Below are 19,270 nucleotides of genomic sequence, written 5' to 3' on the forward strand. Positions count from 1 at the left end.
TAATATTCCCTTGGTTGTTTCTGCAGGGCAATATAGTTTGAGCTTTGAAGATCATATCTGATCAAGTTAATAAGGCACTAAGTACCTGATTGGAAATGAAAAGGAGATTGAGGATCTAAAAACTTTAGAGCTCAATAGGTAAAGATGAGGGGAAATGCCATTGTAAATCTTGGACAAGGTGAGGAAATGTTGGATTAATTTCAGTAACTTTAAATAGCAATCACACATTTTCCACCAATGACATTAGGATAAGTAGTTTATTTAATATATAATACTTAAATATATACATATGTATTTTGGAAACAAGTTTTTTATATTAGATTTCATATTAACCAACACATTCTTTACATTTAATTTTGTATTCATTCAGTATAATGCAATGGCACCATTTTTGTAACATTTCAGTATCAGATAAGCCCCAAAATCACAGTGAAGTGACTTGTTACATTATCTCTCATTTGCGGTATTTAACATTAGTTGTACTAAAGTGAAATTTGTTCGTTTATATTCCAGGTCATAAGTATTAAAAACCAGAACAGTCTGACAGATTGTAACCTTAGCTATTTATTAGTACTGTGTTGTAAGCTGAACTTTAAAAAGGAACGTTCAATGATTCACAATGTCTGTTAATTTAGTTTTTGCAGATAAAGTTCATGATTAAACCACTATTTACTACAACAGAATATAAGTCTTGAACCTTGTATTATGTAAATATTATGTTTGTATTTGCACACAGCTTGTTCTATGGAACTAAAATATTTAAATTGATCCCTTTGCCGCTATATGTGCTCATGGTTAATTGTTTCCATTACAAGTAATTTGCAATGCAACGACTTAAATTAATTTCACAAAATACAGAGACAGAGAGAAACCTGGCTGTAGCACAATGTCTTTCTCCTTGGGGAGTTCACTTCAAAGTAAGGCTGATGGCTGAGAGCTTGTGGACTTGGGGAGTGCTGACCTCAGTAGTAGTGGCCCTTTTACATACCTGCTCACATTATTCATTTTCCTAATATGAGTCTGCCAGGTACCAAGGATGATGTCATAAATCAGAGCCTTTTCACAGGTGTGACAGGTTCATGAGACTAGAGAAAAAAAAAAAAATGGTGTTCAGAAGTTCGTGTAATGATGGCCTTTAGAATATTCTTGTCTTTCCTGAAAGAGATACACAGGTGCCTGAACTGGTATAACGTGACTGTAAAAACATGATTATTGATTTCTTTGTTTCAGGTTTTCTTATGCACAATACTTCAGTCGAGCCATGAATGAATAGCATCCCAGTTTCACTTGTTTAATAACTTGTATTGTTACTGACATGTTTTATCATCTTTGAAGATGTGATGGGCCAATTTCAGAATTTCAGTATCATAGTTTTGCGAATGTCTACTGGTTAATTAGCAGATGTTCACTGATGTTCAGTATTGACACACACGTGCTCTTGGGATGGAGAGACTTTTCAGCTACATATGCCTACTTATCTTTTTGGTAAGGCCTATTAACTGCAAGATTTTTGCAATATGTTTTCAAACCTCCAGCTCTTTAGTTTTACATCCTGATTCACAATATTTTACAGTGAGTCATCTTTTAATAGACTCCAATTTATATTTTCTTGTCAACAGACTTGGTCCATCTTACCTGTCAGTCTTCTGGGACTGCTAAAGAGGATCTCACTCCAGTCGTGTCCAGACTCTTTAAGGAATATGAGAATGCAGAAGAGAATGGTAAGAAATAACTGATAAAATTGTTTAACACTGACCTGTAGATTCTGAATCAATTGATGATGTGGTAACATTTTTATTACTGTTGTATTATTAGCATCAGTGGTTAATATTGTTATATACCTTTGACCCATCATAACTAAACATACCTAACTCAATTTTATTGTCCCTACTAAGAGATATGGTATTGGAAGGATTATGGGCTATGCTATGAGTAAAGGCCAGAAACGTATCAGTTTGTGATGTTTTGATATTAATAACAACATCAATACAGAGACATTTTGAAACCCTTCGTTGATCATGTGTTTTTCAATTCCGTGCCCTCTGAGGTTCTGCTCCTACAAAAATTAATAAATGCTCTCTGACACATGTCATATGCTACCTGGTGACAGTTTGAAAGAAACCATTTTAACTTTCTCTGCTGACCCCCCTCCCCCCACCCCATTTTCCCACTTAAACCAAACGCAGCACATGCGGGTAACTTCAAGCGAGAATGTCAGGAAGCATAAGTGTTTGTCAAAGGCAGAACTATAAATAAAATTGACTGGGAAATGGAACAAGATTGTAAATGCCATCACCAAGCGTCTTTGGGATACTGTTTCCCAAAGGGACTCGGCAGCAATTAGAGCAGATGGAAATCCTGCAAAGTATTGTCTTATTTAAATTTCCAGTCACAAACACAATAAAATAAAATACATTGCTCTCAATAACAATATTCTGAACTGTACAATAATCTAAAATGTATCTAATACTTTTGAATTTCCATTTTGATTTAATTTTGTAGATTTTTCATCGCTTTTCTGTTTTGGGGCAGTTTATTGATTGAAGGGTCTAAGAAGCTTAATTAAACTTTCCATAAAGAAATCTGATAACCCCCTAAAATAAAAATATAAACCTCTCCATTCTTATTACTTTCCATATACCTTTTTTATTTCACTTTTTTCACACACCACGTACTAAACTGAAACTTTTCCACTGTTTACCTGTAATCACTGATGACTGACTCTGATCTCTGCTTGTGAAATGTTTCCCCACTGTCCACTTTAAACCGCAGTAAGTAAATTATACATTTTATTTCTGTCTGTTTGAATTAGCTACATGATAGTAAATGATAGTCACTGGTGACTGATTGTAAACCTTGTTACAAAAATAAACAAAGAACAATGTTAATGAAGCAAGTGAGAGTTGATGAGATGTTTGCAAAACAGACAAACAAGATAGAATAACATTCCCAGTCAGATTCTGTACCTGGGCTTTATTGCATTTATTTGTTTCACAGGAGCTGTGCAGGTAAATGCTTCGATTTGAAATATCAATGCAATGCCATTTGACCACATTAGTGGTAGGAATATGTTTTACTTAGAAAATGTTGATATGAGCTAAAATGTCTCTAATAACAATAAGGATCATGACTACCACTTTAGATTGTAAAAAAAAAAAAAAAATACAAAAAAAATCTTCATCCAAAAGGTTGATCACTATTACAGAGGGTTGATATATTCAACTTAAGGTCATACTCAGGATCCCCCCCATCTTTTACTCCTTTGCAACAAAATATCTCTGTTACCATAGCAGTGTATTGACTCACAGGAACCCATCCTAAAAGACATTAAGACAGTAGATATTAAGGCCCTCCCTGGAAAAACGAAGACTGACTGTGATGTCAGTGTCTGGTAAAGCAAGCCAACAGCTTCATAGATTTTCAGGTCCAAGTGAATATCTATCATTACACTTGTTTCATTCTTCTTTAAGTGGTGTTGAACATACAGTCACTCCTCATTATGAAGACTCAGTCAGGTAATCATTGTCTGTTTTATAATGATGCTCCCATCATAAAGAAGTACACATGACAGAGAATAATGTGGTTGGGAAAAAATGGCCACTAAGATAAGTTTTATATATTATTGCTTTTACCATTATTTTTCACAATTAGCTGACGAGCTGACTCATCTACATAAACAACACAGTTTAATAACAACTGCTTATATATTAACTCATCCTAAGAATATAAAAACTGTTTTAGAAAAAACTACAAAAAAAATGTTTTATTCTCTGAGAAATCCGGGCAGCCAAAATAATTGGATGGAGTGTAATATGTTTTAGGGTCGAAATGACAAGTATCACTAATAAATCTGATTGATATTAATGGGAGTGTGCCAGTACCAAAGTTAAATTATTAGGCACTTGTCCCATTGATTTCTATTATATTCTGTCAGTGCTTTAGAGTTTGGTGATAAAAAGCAGAGCACAACCTTAAATGTGACCTTTAATTATATTAAATTACATTAGATATGAACAAAAACAGTAACTTAATGTTTTTTTTTTCCTTCTTTAAGAGGAACTTGGGAGTGAACTCCTGCACACTACCCTGTGGTGTGTGTCATTCTAAACTCAAAAAAGTAATACATTACTTATCATACCTTGGTAAATCTTAAACTACTAGTATTAAATTACTAAAGCTACATTACAAAATAATACTGTTAATTCAACTTTCACTTTCTCAGAGAACACAATCCTTTAAAAAAAAATGTACGGTTAACGTTCTGAATACTTTAAATATTAAGTTCGTTATGTATGCATATTTAGAATTTAAGTTTTTCTGTACTTTACCCTAAACATCGTTTACTCTTTCAACACTTTGTGTCATACATGTTTGAGACATTGGAATAAGGAAAAACATAAATCAAACCAATTTTGCTATTAACACATTTCTCCATAGTAATTGATATGCTGTAAAGTATTATATAGAAATTAATTCTAACAGAAAAGTAGTTAAGCTGTTATCCTATTTACTGTATTTCATGGAAAGTGGAGTTATAAGAGGAATAAAAGCTTTTGACAAAGCCAAGAGACATCACTGCCCATAAAAGGGTTACATTTGAGAACGTCTTAATTTAATTGTCTGAACTCTTTTTTACCTCATGAAAAAAATGCAATTGTACTGGGATGCTACTGAAAACAGACAACCGAGTAAAACATATATACTGTTAGGTCAAGTAATTTAATGATATTCTTGTATTGTTCATTGTGTACAGAAATATCATTGAATTATTGAATTTCTGGTTATTCCTTGAGATGTCTTTATGCTACAGCAGACTGCTGAGAACAGCCACATGCCAGCACTTTCTCCACTTAATACGGGTGCCTCCAATCTCAATCCCCTGCTCCGCTGTTAACTGTTAACTGTCCGAGGTAATGATGACAGTCTTTTGCATGATTGAAATTCTCCTCTGTTGGAGTTGTGGAGGTCCTCAGGTGCAGCTAAGCTCTGGAAAGCTAGTTTTCACTGCTACATGGCCCTTTTTATCATCTGAATGAGGTAGTAGTATTTTAATTAAAATGTCAGAACAAATACTGTTAGAGTTATTGAGGATGAATCACCAGATAAGAGGAGCAGTGGGCCAGAACAGGTCAAAGAGGCAAAGTCACCTGGATTGTAGCACTTCATTCATTTTACCGGTCTAAGAAGAAGGAGGGGTGGGGGTTTTGATGTTAAGAGAAGGGGAGGGGGGATGTGGGGACTACAAACGATAGTATAAATGTTAACATTTTGAGGGAAAATAAGTAATCCCTTTTAACAGGTGCAAACGAATACAGTAGTTGTGAAAAATGTGATTTAATCCTGTTAAAGGAAAAGTTCACTCTGAGAAATAAGATATGAAGCCTGTCAAAAGCAGGCTGCTCATTCAGTTGCCACGCTTTCCTGGAAGCGACAGTAAGTGATTTTCGTTACGTTTCTCACCTTGTCTCGATGGATTTTTGCCTCTGTGCCGCCTCACATCAGTTTCCTGAAGTTTAAAAGGCCCAGACTAGATTTCCAACTGAACTCCCATCCAAACCAGGCCTACTTTAAAACTATGCATGAAAAATCAGCTACACAGAAAACTTAATCTCAAATTGCACAGCCGGCAAAACATTTGTGTGGAGCATAAATGAATTCAAATGGGCTTACCCTTTCGCCACTACATGCTTGTAATGTTCTTGCAGAATTTGTAATAGCATTTTAGTTTTGTTCATAACCTTTATTTATTGAACCTTCAATAATTTTTATGAAAATATGTTTTTAGTGTTTAATACTTCATTTAAACAAATGGAGAGAGGCAAAGAAACTGGGAAATGTGAGGTTTAACAAGGTTTTATTATTATAATTATGGGGCAAATTGTTTAAATCTTTCCTCTTGGCTAAATTAAATAGAGGGGAGAGAGACTTGCTATTTCAGGGTTAATGTAGTACAAAATATATAATGTCTACTTTCCAGTTAACTGGATTTTAAGAGTCTAAATTATTTTGTCAAAAGAAAATACGGATGAATCAGCTTGCATATGTATTTTGCATAGAGACAGCTGTGCATTTTCTCTCCCCCCCCCCCCCCCTTTTTTTTTTAACTCGCTGTAAAGTATGTTAATCTGACATTTTTCACATCTGTTCTTGTGACAGGGCTATGAAGGAAATGTGCACACACAAAACCGATCTCCCTCTCGAAGTGATACTGTCTCTTTACCAATTTTGTGTACGATGGTGGGGGCAATTCTAAAGAGAAGCTAGGTTACTTTATATTCTGCTGCCAAATCAAAATGTTGATGTACAAGGCTCCTCGTAATGTGGGTCTAACGGTGTTCTCATCGCATGTAATTGTAAGACTTCCATAAAGGCATTATTTAGTTATTTCTGTGGAGTGTTCTGGGAGTGGGTAACTGATGTCAATTGTGGATAATTTACCTCTGCAGCCGAGGAACGGCAGCTTGTATCTGTATTGATTAACCCTGGTAGGAAAAAAGAGAAGGGTGTCTGTAACTGCCCAGAATAGACAGGTCTTTATCCGAAGCATGCTCTTATGATTTCATTTTACAGCAGTATTAATGAAATGTAGTGTCAATGCGAATAAAACGTGTGTATGTAATGTATAATATATAAAAATAGTTTGTAAAGCATTGGGATTAAATGGCAGGGGTAATTTCACATTTGTGAATCACAAAAATAAATCAAAGTATTATTAATAATAATAATAATAATAATAATAATAATAATTTCCATTATTTAAATAAGATACCTGTAGTTTTTTGTTCTTTGACATCATTTTATGAGATAAGATAATTGGGTCGGATCATTTGGAAGACGGGGCATGTTGAGGAAGCCATCGGAAGATCGGAAGAGTCTGGAATTTTAACTGTTAAAATGATTCTCTTCCACCAAGTTAAAACTCCATCTTATATCTGAACTTGTACAAGGCTTCTTAGTGGAAAATATCTCTGTTTTTCTGAAATTTGTGTTAAACAAAACCTTAGGTTCAATGATGAAGACATTTACAATAAAAATGTAACTAAACTAAACCAGATTTCTGCAGTATATTGTTGTGCAATGCAAGAAAATATTTACCTTAAGCCAAAAGAAATTCCCACAAAAAACGTAAAGCTTAACCGAATAATAATCAATGAATTTGTATTTTCCGGAAGAGTTGTTATAAGATTTCCTGAATACTTGTTTGAGCACATCTGGTTTGGTTATAAAATCTGTTAGTGGTTATACATGTTTTTCACATTTGTTTCTATCATATATACATTTCAACAAAAAGGGTTACAAATGAAAGATGATAAAGGATATTAACATTGATTTTAAAAGATCAACAACAATGTATTTATCTGTCTTCTTGTATTGAAACAATTCAACAATGCACTTTCACTTCTCTTTTTGGTGATTTCTCAATGTTTCAGTGAAAGATGTAAGATGTTTTGAGAAATTTACAGTACATCTTTTAACTAAATCCATATTAAACTTCAAGGTGATAGGTTATATGGATTACAACCAGGACTATTTTTTATTTTATTTCTTCCCCAGAAGTTTCAAATTGACGTCAGGTTGCAGGATGATCTAGCATGAAATCCCAGCTCTTTTTATTTTATAGCTACAGTTTGACGTGGAGAGAAGCACTAATAGTGGTCTGAGAATGAGCCAGAAAAGACCTAGAAAAAGTACTAACAAACCTTGTCTTGCAGCTATGGTTTCACTTCTTTAAAAATTAAAAATCAGTCAGCAACCAAAGACAGGAAAAGTAACACATATTGTAATTGTGTGACATTTTGATAATGACTGTCCTGACATTTTAGACTGACACCTTTTTTTTGTCTCTTGCATTTTAAAGGGTAATGATACACAGTGACAGGTTTACTGTATTTTAAACCACCGCCTGTTAACAGGATTGAATCCCTCTCTAATTTTTATATTTTTATATAAGCACTTTCCACATTTAATTCACATCAGAATACAGAAAATGGTACTTTGTGAATTGCCTGTTGGCAAGCCAAATGTTGGACTATCAGTGGACATCTTGTTACCTTTTGAATAGGACATAAAGAAAAGCAACACCTTTTTCACAATTTACACATCTAGTTATTGTTTTACCATAGGTTTTTGTCTGTTACCTTACTTCACTTGAAGGAAATGTGATGGTACATATTTGCTTTATTATGTGTGAATTATATTACTGTATCTCTTTTACGCAGTGTTATGTTGTTATTTTGGAAATTAAAGGTGCCGTTTTTTTTTCTGTTATTTGCCAATAATTATTCGATTGGCCATTTTTTGGTGTGTACACCAGGCAGCTTTGATTTGGCATGGTGTCTGCCATATGGGTGTGGAGACGAGTTCAGCGCGATTCTCTGTTGTTGTGTCTGTAAGATCCCCAGCTGTCTTTCCGACTGTTCCTGCCCCTTAGCTCTCGTAAAGATAGGAGAGGGAATGACAGGAATAGAGCACTATTTTGCATTTGGATCTGCTGCTTACTTGATCTGTGCTCTTCCTCTCAATCAGATGTTATACATCCTTTTTTATTCCTAGAAACCTTGCAATAATAGTAACTATTTGATAATATCAAGTCTACTGAATGGGAGAGTATTTATATTTCAGATTGAAAACCTTGACTCTTGCATAGGGCGTAATGTCTTTTGACAACACTTTTTCTTTACAGCTTGTTTCATCCTTTGGATTATTTTGGTTTGTCAACTACCAAGGCGTGCAGTCCCTCTCCGCCATGCTTTAGATGTATAGCCCGAACCATGCTGAGATGCGCAGGGCTTTTGCTATTGGTCACACTTGTCCAATCACCAGGGTTTCTCAGCAGGAAAGCAAACCCTGTGCTTTTCATCTGGTTCTCTTTTTCAGCCCCAGCTGTTCTTTCACAAATCCTGCCTTTTTTGTGGATCAAACTCTTAATTTAGTCTAGTAGCTGGAACCCCTGCAGGAACATGTGCTGCAATACGCAGCAATTCTCCCCAGTGCTTACAGTACTGGGGATATTGATCAAGGACTTGATGCCAACACTTTTTAAGACCAAATTAAACTTCCCGTATGACAAATGAATACCTAGAGTGCTAATCATGTGCCTATATAAGCTCTTCATTTATAGAACATTTATAAAGTTTTGGTAGAATCAACGTATTTCAGCAGAATTATATCAGATCATCATTTAAAAAGAAAATGATTTCATAACGTCATATTGTTTTCTTCACAAGTTCGGTGTAATAATTTACAATACAGAAATATACATGTACATAGACAATGTGTCTAAATTGCTGCTCTCTCCTTAAGCGTTTGTCAATTTATATAAATGTCAAATATTGATTCTAATCTTAGTATATGAAATAATGAAAGTTATACAAGTTAGCAGTGATTGTAATAATTTGCAGTATAGAATTTGTATTGATTTATGCAAGTTGATCACATTTCAAATTGATTCAGATCATTTTGGTCTTTTTCTTAACAGAAGATTCGGAAGAAGAGAAGCCTGCAGTGTTATGGGCTCTTTATTTCAACATGAGAGACTCTTCCGAGGTGGAGAGGAGCTATTACGATCTGCCGAGTAATGTCCACGTGTGCTCTGGGCCTGCCGCGGCACTGGGCAGCGATCACTCTGTCAGACTGGTAGGGAATTTCTCTCCTGTTACTCATCTCTGATTTCCAATCTTATGTTTGAATTGAACATGAATTTTCAGACTACTGGAAGGTGAACACTTCAATCAAAGCTTTGAACATTCGCAAATGCGTAGCTATCATGCAATCTGAAATTCATGTTCAGTTCACTTCAGTTCAGATTTCATTTCAGACATTTGACATCTCACTTACCCGATTTCTATGTTATCCAAAACCAGATTATAGCATAGTAAGAAACAATGGGAACTCTACATTAAATTGACCCATCATTACCAAAATAAATATTACTTTTCCCCCTAATGAACTGAGTTTTTTCCTCTTGGCAGGCTGAAAGCATCTTCCAGCAGCTGTTTCCAGATGAGGAGTTCTGTCCACCGGCTCCCAACCCAGAAGATATTATTTATGATGGCGACGGAGGGCAGGCAGAGGGTGCTGGGTTTGGAGACCATCAGGAGCCCGAGGCCTCCAACCCAGCAGAGGGCGCTGTTTCCATGGAATGTAAGCCCCCCAAGTCAGAAGAGAGCGTTGACCCTAATGTGGACAGTGAGGATCCCCCACAAGAGACCACTGCAGAGACTGAGACGCCCGCTCCGTACTCCCAGGTGCTTCCTGCTGCCAGTGACCCCAGTGCAACTAAATAACCCATTTCATAACTGCCCTTTAAAACACTTTTATTTGTTTTTTTGTTAATGTAATGTGCTGTTGTCTTGTTATCTCCAGTATTCCAGCTTTTACAAACCTCAAAGCCTTAGACGTAATATAACATTTCACTGAAGGTGAGCAGTATCTGTACACTGAGTATATCCTATATTTTAAACAGCAGTTGGTATAATCTTCACCGTTGGGAAGCAATTCTCAAAGAGGAGGGTGTGGTGCGTAATGGGTGTCTTCAGAGTGATATCTGTGCATGTAGGGACTGAAGTATTCACAATTGTAGACTGCATTTATTTGTCACCGTTGTAGTAGTTTACCAAATTTTACATTTATAATTAATCAAAGGATTGCTACAGGTTACATGTCATTGGCTTTATAACTTAATCCTGTATTTGGTTATATCCTTGGCTTTATTAATGCCTTACGGTTATATTGTCACAGTAAAGGGAATTAATACCAGTGGACTTTTTCAGTTTAATTCTGGAAAATTAGATTGTTTATGCATGTATACATACATACATATGTATATGTGTGTATATATATAATCACTACAAATACATCAGTTTCAATCTCTATAAGTATACCGTATAGAAGATTTTTTCTTATTTTTCTATTATTTAACTGTATACATGGTCAGATGAGAAGGTCTTACCACTTGTTTGCTCTGTACTGTCCAGACAGACACTATGCTCTGCTCTGCTTTGCCATTCACAATGCACATGGAATCCCAGATATGCATGTTTATAATGCTTCTGCAGAAAGAATAGTGTACACCCATGGGAATGCATCGATGTGCTTCGCTTTACTAAGGGAAACTATGCAATATTGGGCGGGGGGTATTGTCCATGAACTGAAATCAGAATTCTCTCATCATATATCCTGATCAAATGCTTAGTAACATAAACAGATGCAAGCCAATGCTGCAAAAGTGTAACATGAAATACTGTTCGAGGTCACCTAACAGCAGAAATATCTATTGCGTTCCTTGTAAAATAATAGCTATGATTTTGGAATCCACATCGAGGAAAAAGTCTGGGCAGACATTGGAAAAAAGCAGTTCTTGCCCAGGTTCAAAATTACTCATCACAAAGCCTTAACAGATGTTGTCTTTTCCACTAAAAGACTAGCTACATAAGATTGGACTTTCCAACTGTATTGCATGATGCGTTAGTCCTTATATAAAGCTTGTGCAATGTGCAATCTGACAAAATCTTGTAGTTGTTGCTGTCCTTGTTAAACATGTTTATTTATAAAGTTTGTGTATTATTTCTTGGTATGTAATAAAGATTTCTGACGTGTATTCTCAGATTAAAATGGGTTCCTTCGTGTTTTCGAATTTCTTCTTCAGATTATCCCCTTTCTCCTCTGATGCACCAATCAGCAGTTCCTCCCTGGGACATCAGAACACACTCTTCACACTTTCACCCCTTGTCTAATAGTTTTAATTGGGTTGCGATAGTGTTGGAGGTCATTTGTCCAAGTCAGCTACTTCCTGCAAAGTGTTAAGTAAGTACTTGTCTTCAGATCCCTGAGCACGTTCATCACACTCTGAACACTGAACTGATAGGTGCTGGAGCTCTGTAACAAGATATCAATAGCCACGACGCAGGTGATACAATGGGCGTCTTTGCATTAGGATAGCGAGATTTTAATTTAATGAACTGTCAGCCTTAAATTAATTACTCTTTAGCAGCCTCTCTGTTCACAGTTTGATGTTGTGGACCATCCTGACAAGCGATGTGAAATAATATTTTAATTTTAGCAATTTGTTTTAGCGGGATATGTTGAAAAGCAGTGGATTTAACATGAAACTGACAGTAGACACTATGTTTTGCTTTTTAGACTTGACATAGTGTTCATGTGAATTTAGAATTTTGTTAACCATTGAGGAATATAGGGGTTACTAAGCTGGGTTGAAGCTAAGAATGCAATAAAGACTATGAAGTATATAAGACCTCTTTGTTTCCACTTCCACACTCACCAACATGAGTGATGAAAAGTGTTACATTTGAATATATCGGTTGTTAAAGCACACTTTCATGCTTAGTAAAATGTCAACTATGAAAATAAAAGTGTTGTTTTACAGTTGGGGTTATACGACGAAAAGCATTGCTGGTGCCTGTATCGGATGTCATGGTCTTTATACCCTGTGTTGTTATGAGTGAGATTAGTTTGATGTTGCAGTACTATAGCTTTGAAATATGATTAATTAAACTTAAAATAAAAATCTGATATCCCATAGGTACACTGGTTGAACTAACATCCAATGGATGGTTAGACACCATCATTTTCTCTATACCCTGATCTCCCTCAGAACAAAGTTAAGGACAGCTTGGTGGTTGTTTTTCATTTGGTGTCTGTGTGTGTGTACATTCTGTTTAGTAGAGATCACAACTTCATAGAACAAGATCTTGCTGATGTCCTACATATGGCTGTGTACGTAGCTTGTCAAGCCGTCCTGTGCAAGCTTGCTCTGAGAACGATGCTGCGCGGAGGATGGGCAACTGTGATAAATGTTGGAAAGTACTTTTTCTGACATGAATTGTGAGAGCTATCCCGAGTCTTGAAATGCTGTTTAGTGGGAAACAAAACAAAAAGTAAGTGCTAATGATGAGCACTGAAAATACTCTGGGAAAGTGTGGACAGGTGCAAACAATTTTCTGTGTGGAAAATCAAATACAACTGTAATGATATGTGATGGAACAGCAGATGTTTAGCAGAACAAGGTGCCGTTTCCCATTACCCAGGTATTCCCTGTTTAAAAACAAAGCTTGCAGTTACCTGCAAAGAAAAGGGCTAATGAAAACAAAAAGAAATAAAGAATGGAACATTAAGTGACATTTTATTTCGGAGCTTTGACAGAACATATGGTTCATTAGTGGTTCATATGTGCATATTTTCTTCGCTCCGTACTGTATATGCAATCTATTTTTTTTTTTTTTTAATTCAATTAAAGTTCTCTTTAGAATATTTATTAAAGCTTGTGGGAGAAAATAAAAAGATTGAGGTCATTTTGATAATGTTGGAGCACTTGTACAAGTTCCTCATGCTTGTTTTGTATTGGAGGAATTAACAACTTGCAATAGCAGCTTGATATCTATATATATATATATTCAATTTCACTTTGATCCTATGTTTATTAAAATTAAAGATTGTTATGAAATTAAATTTTGAAGCAGTGCTGGCAGTCATCCTGTGAGAGGATTTAGAGGGTGGCAAATAGGTTAACGCATTACTTATCATCCACCGCTCAGTTTTACAAAGAACTGCCCCCAATGATCCAGTGAACCAGTACCCCTCTGTTTATACGGGGGGGCACTGCCTCTATACTCAAAATGCTAGCTAATAATGGGATTACTCTATGTCCAGCATGACACAATTGATAATATATACCTGTGCTGAATGTGTATTAACACATGCGTGTGAAACTGGGTATTGGATTGTGTCATGTTTAGGAAATTATGCCACATCTTTCAAAACTTATCTGTGATGTTGGCATCTTGCAACAGATTCTCTTTCAGCTTGTGAGAAAGAGCAAGTATTTTTATAAAGTGGGGGAGCAACTGGGTCATTCTCAACTATCTGTACCACATGGCACAATCTAGACATTTCCAGAGTGCTAAAAAGACACTTGGGTGTCTGTAGAAATGGGGAGCAACTGCAATGAGATCATTTGTGACACTAGTGAACAGTAGTGCAGTAGTTCATCTGTATGCTTGCTTCTTTGCACTTCCTTATTTCTCACTGACCTCATTTTGAGTTTCACTATTACTCTAGGACTTGTCGGCGGGTGTCCCTTCTGTGCTTATGTGCAGGTCCTTTAAATACAGTAGATACAATTCACTCATTTTGATTCCCAGTATTTTTCCCCGTATGCTTTCCCCACTCAACTTATTTTCCACTTCATTAACCTACTACATTGCTTTTGTTTACTTGCTTACAAGAGAGGCCAATCTGCAGGGTGGTTACTCAAGGAAATAACTGTCAAAACAATATTGGTGATTTAATCATGTGAAAAATATATTTTCTCTTGAACATAGCAATAATAGTTTGATTTAGTTTTCTTTTATAAAACTTATATAGTGATTAATTTAATATAAACATCCATAATATGAATAACATGCTCAGTTAAGCTTTTCCTTTTTATATTTATATTATAATTAATTCCAATGGCTGTGCTCTACGTGACGTTATAATGCTAAAACGTAATTTTCCTTTTCTTTTCCGTCATAGTAACCGTGCTGTTACAACACAACCTCCTTCAGCTACATTAACAATTGTGCGGATGCTTAATTTGGTTCCAACTCAAATATCCGTTGCCTGGTAGATAAAGACTAGCTCTTCACTGCTCCGAAGGTGAGTTTTATTCACAGTAATGATAACACCACCTTCACTCCAAAAATACAACAGTCCTGAAATGTATTGGAAATAATTAGTTTTGCTCACTTTTCCTTGGGAGTGACCCTACTGTTAAATTGTTTCATCGGGAATCAATTTTATGCATGACAAGTCTTGACATTAAAATGAAAAGGTTACAGAAAGCCACAGGCAAGATGGCAATCTGCAACAGACTTAATTTACACCACGGGGGGTGTGGTGGTGGCGGGGGCTCTGACACAGACAGTGTTGGGAATGAAGGAGTTATTAAATATTTAAATATTTATCCAAATATTCCTGGCTGCACACATATAGACTGTAAACGACCTCATTTTCTCCCCGGACAAGGTGGCAAACATTTGCCTGGGTGATGTGCGTAAAATGGAGCATTTACATGAGGCTTTTCTCTGTCATGAAAAACTGTTACTTAAAAAAGTCCAGCTGAAAAGTTTGCTCACTGGCAGACAGCTGTGGATTGGTTAATGAAAGATTTCCAGATTACTCTTTTTATTCTTCATCCCCCCCCCTGCATAACCCTCCTTTGTCAAACTGTAACCCTAAGCTTGTCCTAGCAGCTCCCTCCAGAAGTATGAACTGCCATGGAGTCCCAGTAATAACCCTGCATTAGAGGTAAGTGGAGAAGGTGCTATTTATTCATACAATAGTCTGATGAGTGAAGCTAACTTTTACAGGTCTCACTCTGTGTCCGCCCCTCCGTGTCCTTCTGGATGACAGCAAAGGAGTTTTCAAGAGGGATTTATTCTCCAAAATCAAGGTATTTTGAGCCCAAGAGTCAAGCAGCTTATTTATTTTATTATTAAGATATAAAACACTGAACTTGTCCTTGTCAAGAAAACTACACGTTTTACAAATCAAATGTTTAATGCCTGAAGCCCTTTCTGTCGACAACTGTCTTAGAGCTCAATAGTTTGTGAAATGTTAAACACAGGGTAAATTGCCTTTGTAAATTATACACCTTTTCTTATATTTATATGCATATGTGTTAAAGGTGCAATTTGGGGTTGCTTGATTTAAAAGGTTATACATATTTTAAATCACCTTTAAATCTGTTATGTACAGTAGAATAAAACAGTGTATATATATATATATATATATATATATATATATATATAAATACAATTGATTTATTATAATTACATTCCTTTTTACACTTTTAAAATTAATTCAAAACAAAGTCTTAATTTCTATAACGACTATGATGCTGATATTTTTTCAACCACATTCCCTAAAACACCCGAAACCCTGCAGAATGCCTGGAAAGTACATTTTATAATGGGAGATTTTCTATTTAATGCCGATGTAGAGTGCTCAAGTGGAAACCCCCTCCAATCTCAATAACTCATTGAAGTTTTTGCTTTTTGTCACGAGGGGGGAAGATTTCTCATCAAAAGCTCTTATACATGGAAGTGCCCAATTAAATTACAAGAGTCGGCCGCTCTGCGTTTTAAGGCAGTGTGTTTAATTTCCAAGGCATTTGTCTTTGTCTTCAAACAACAAAGAGTAATAACAGGGGGTCTTATCACAGATCAGTATCACGGCACTGGAACAGAAACTGAACCATGCTAAGCAATTACAGAGGTTCTTTGCATTTTGAACAGCACACTAAGGATCAATGTAACACCAAGAGAAAGTGTGTTTAACTCATTGTTGTAAATAGTTATGTCTGTATCCAGGGCTTTTTAACTGGTTTGGAGTTGATAAGAAGAGAAAGCTGTTTGTTTCATTGATTACCCCATTCTAAATACTCTTTTGCAGACTTATGACCGATGCATTTTATTCTCCCCTGCATTTGGGTACCGTTCAGTGCTCAAATACCATCTGCTGTGCATTTTGCTATTACATGTAGAAAGCTTGACAACAGGTGTTTATAGTCAGTACCTCAGTTCTGTAACCTGTAGCAAAAATCAAACAAGAGATTACTGCTCTGTAGGTCCACAAATAAGCTGCTTTTACACAGATGGGAGAATTAAAGACACTCCTAAAGACAAACTTTTGGGATTAGTCTTTCGTTCTCTAACTTTCCTGTCTTGTTGAATAAAGGATTAGTGGAAGCAGGTTCTTCGTAAAGGATTGTTCATTCTCTAAATAAAGGAGCTTTATAAGTTATGTAACAAAGTCCATACAGATACAGAAAGCTTTAAAAAGTGAATTCAAACAAGATTTATTGGCCTGTCCCATTGAGCATGTCCTCATAATCAAGAGGATTAGACTTAACTGTGCCTTAATTGGTTTATATTCATATTTACTCACTTATTACTTCCTCTAGATCACAAAAAAGCATTACATCATAGTCACCTTTCTATGGTCCCAGTGACATCATCAGATGGAAAGAATAGCTAAAGATCAGAGACCCCATGGGGATCCAGGAGGGCCATAATGGCACCATGTCCTCTCCCACTCTCCCAACTGACAGTCTACAGCTGTCATCTTTTATCCTGGCTTATTCAAGTATTTGAAGATCAACGCCGGGAAGTTACTCCAGTTTGGAATGTGATTTTAGTTTCTCTGCACTAACTGTATCTAGGGATGTTTGCTAATGCATGTTTTTCTTCTTATTCGTATAATTAAACATGTCTTGCTTGTCCTTAGTCAAATGCATGCTCTCTGATTCACAATCAATGCAATCATTCACATGAACATTCAAGTTGAATTATGGACTTTTAAATCAGCCTTTTTGTGTTATATTAAAATACAATTCAACAATTTCTAAGAAAAATAATGGCTTTTAGAACATGTGAACAGCTGATAAATTATCGGAAGCCAAAGGTAGAGGTGACCTGCTCATTCTCTGTGCATTGAACGCCCTCTTGTGTTCAATTTTTGATTTGCAATCCTCAAAAAATTACAGAAATAGCAGCCCAGTATTGTGCTGGCATATCATTCCTATTATTGGTGACTGACATGGTTTTACCCTTGCATTGTGAGCTGAGGTTTCCTTTTTTCCTGTTAAAAATAATCATAATGATTAAAAAAGAAAAAAGGAAAGAATAGCCTACACTGATGGAAATGATTATAAATATGTTGTGGTAGGAGCAGAGCATAGTTTGGTTGAAGTTGGTCAGAGACAGTGATGACTTCCCAATAATTTTGTTAATTTTCAATCCCTGCAGTATTCAGTGGTGAATAGGCATCTTCTGACAATCTGGATTAAGATATTCACATATTAATTTCAAATTGTATTTATGAAGAATAAATTGTATAATATTCAAATTTTTAAGTCTATACTGTAATATCTACTTAAATATTAAGTAACTGTGAATATCACTGAAAAATAAAATATATTTTAGACGCTATGTTCAATGCTATGAGTTAACCACTAGATGGAGTCAAATGGCAAATTAATTGTATTAAAACGAAATGTATGACCAAATAATAAAAATATGTGGAAAGTAATAGAATGGCAAGCATTTTTAATGTATACATTTTTGGCAGGTGTGAAAAAATGCTGTGAAGTAAGAATGCTTTGAAAAATAGACATGTTAATAGATTATATTTATCAATTAACTAAATGCAAAATGAGAGAACAGAAGAAAAATCTAAATCAAATCCATATTTGGTGTGACTACCCTTTGCCTTCAAAGCAGCATCAATTCTTCTAGATACACTTGCACAAAGTCAGGGATTTTGTAGGCATATAGTCAGGTGTATGATTAAACAATTATACCAAACAGTGCTAATGATCATCATCAATATGTAGGTTGAAACACAATCATTAATTGATTGTGGGGACTTGATTCAAGTCTTCAAAATCATGAAAGGCATCAAACACATCAAACCAGAGGAGCTTTTCCAAATCAGCAGGGACACAAGGACCCGGGGACACAAATGGAAATTGGGCTTCAAGGCATTCAAGACAGAAAACAGGAGACACTTCTTCACACAGAGAGGCGTCACAATCTGAACAAACTCCCCAGCGATGTGGTAGAAGCTGAAAATTTGGGAACATTTAAAAATAGCCTGGATAGGATCCTTGGATCACTTAGTTATTAATGGACACCAAACGAGCACGATGGGGCGAATGGCCTCCTCTCGATTGTAAACTTTCTTAGAAAACAGTTGTATATGAGGAATAAAACTGGGTGAGGAACGGCCAAACTCAGCTAACAAGGTGAGGCTGCTGAAGACAGTTTACTGTCAAAAGTCATACACCATGGCAAGACTCAGCACAGCAACAAGACACAAGGTAGTTCTACTGCATCAGCAAGGTCTCTCCCAGGCAGACATTTCAAGGCAGACAGGGGTTTCCAGATGTGCTGTCCAAGCTCTTTTGAAGAAGCACAAAGAAACGGGCAACGTTGAGGACCGTAGACGCAGTGGTCGGCCAAGGAAACTTACTGCAGCAGATGAAAGACACATCATGCTTACTTCCATTCACAATCGGAAGATGTCCAGCAGTGCCGTCAGCTCAGAATTGGCAGAAAACAGTGGGACCTGGTATACTCATCTACTGTCCGGAGAAGTCTGGTCAGAAGTGGCCATCATGGAAGACTTGCGGCCAAAAAGCCATACCTCCAACGTAGCAACAAGGCCAAGCGACTCAACTATGCATGAAAACACAGGAACTGGGGTGTAG

General features: G+C 36.1%; 1 protein-coding gene across 2 annotated transcripts in view; it reads left to right on the top strand.

Annotated features, from left to right (window-relative positions):
- chm (CHM Rab escort protein) overlaps positions 1-11,617 on the top strand; it is a 55,904-nt gene extending 44,287 nt beyond the window's left edge. Inside the window, exons 13-15 of one of the 2 annotated variants that reach the window (XM_066714919.1) lie at positions 1,620-1,721; positions 9,479-9,636; positions 9,972-11,617. In XM_066714919.1, coding sequence (XP_066571016.1) covers positions 1,620-1,721; positions 9,479-9,636; positions 9,972-10,286 — 575 coding nt within the window. In that variant the 3' untranslated portion in view covers positions 10,287-11,617. The remainder of the gene's footprint in view (positions 1-1,619; positions 1,722-9,478; positions 9,637-9,971) is intronic. The other variant, XM_066714920.1, reaches the window with a different exon arrangement.
- The last annotated feature ends 7,653 nt before the right edge of the window (positions 11,618-19,270 follow it).

Source organism: Amia ocellicauda, chromosome 10 (assembly GCF_036373705.1).
Source record: "Amia ocellicauda isolate fAmiCal2 chromosome 10, fAmiCal2.hap1, whole genome shotgun sequence".
Lineage (NCBI taxonomy): Eukaryota > Metazoa > Chordata > Actinopteri > Amiiformes > Amiidae > Amia > Amia ocellicauda.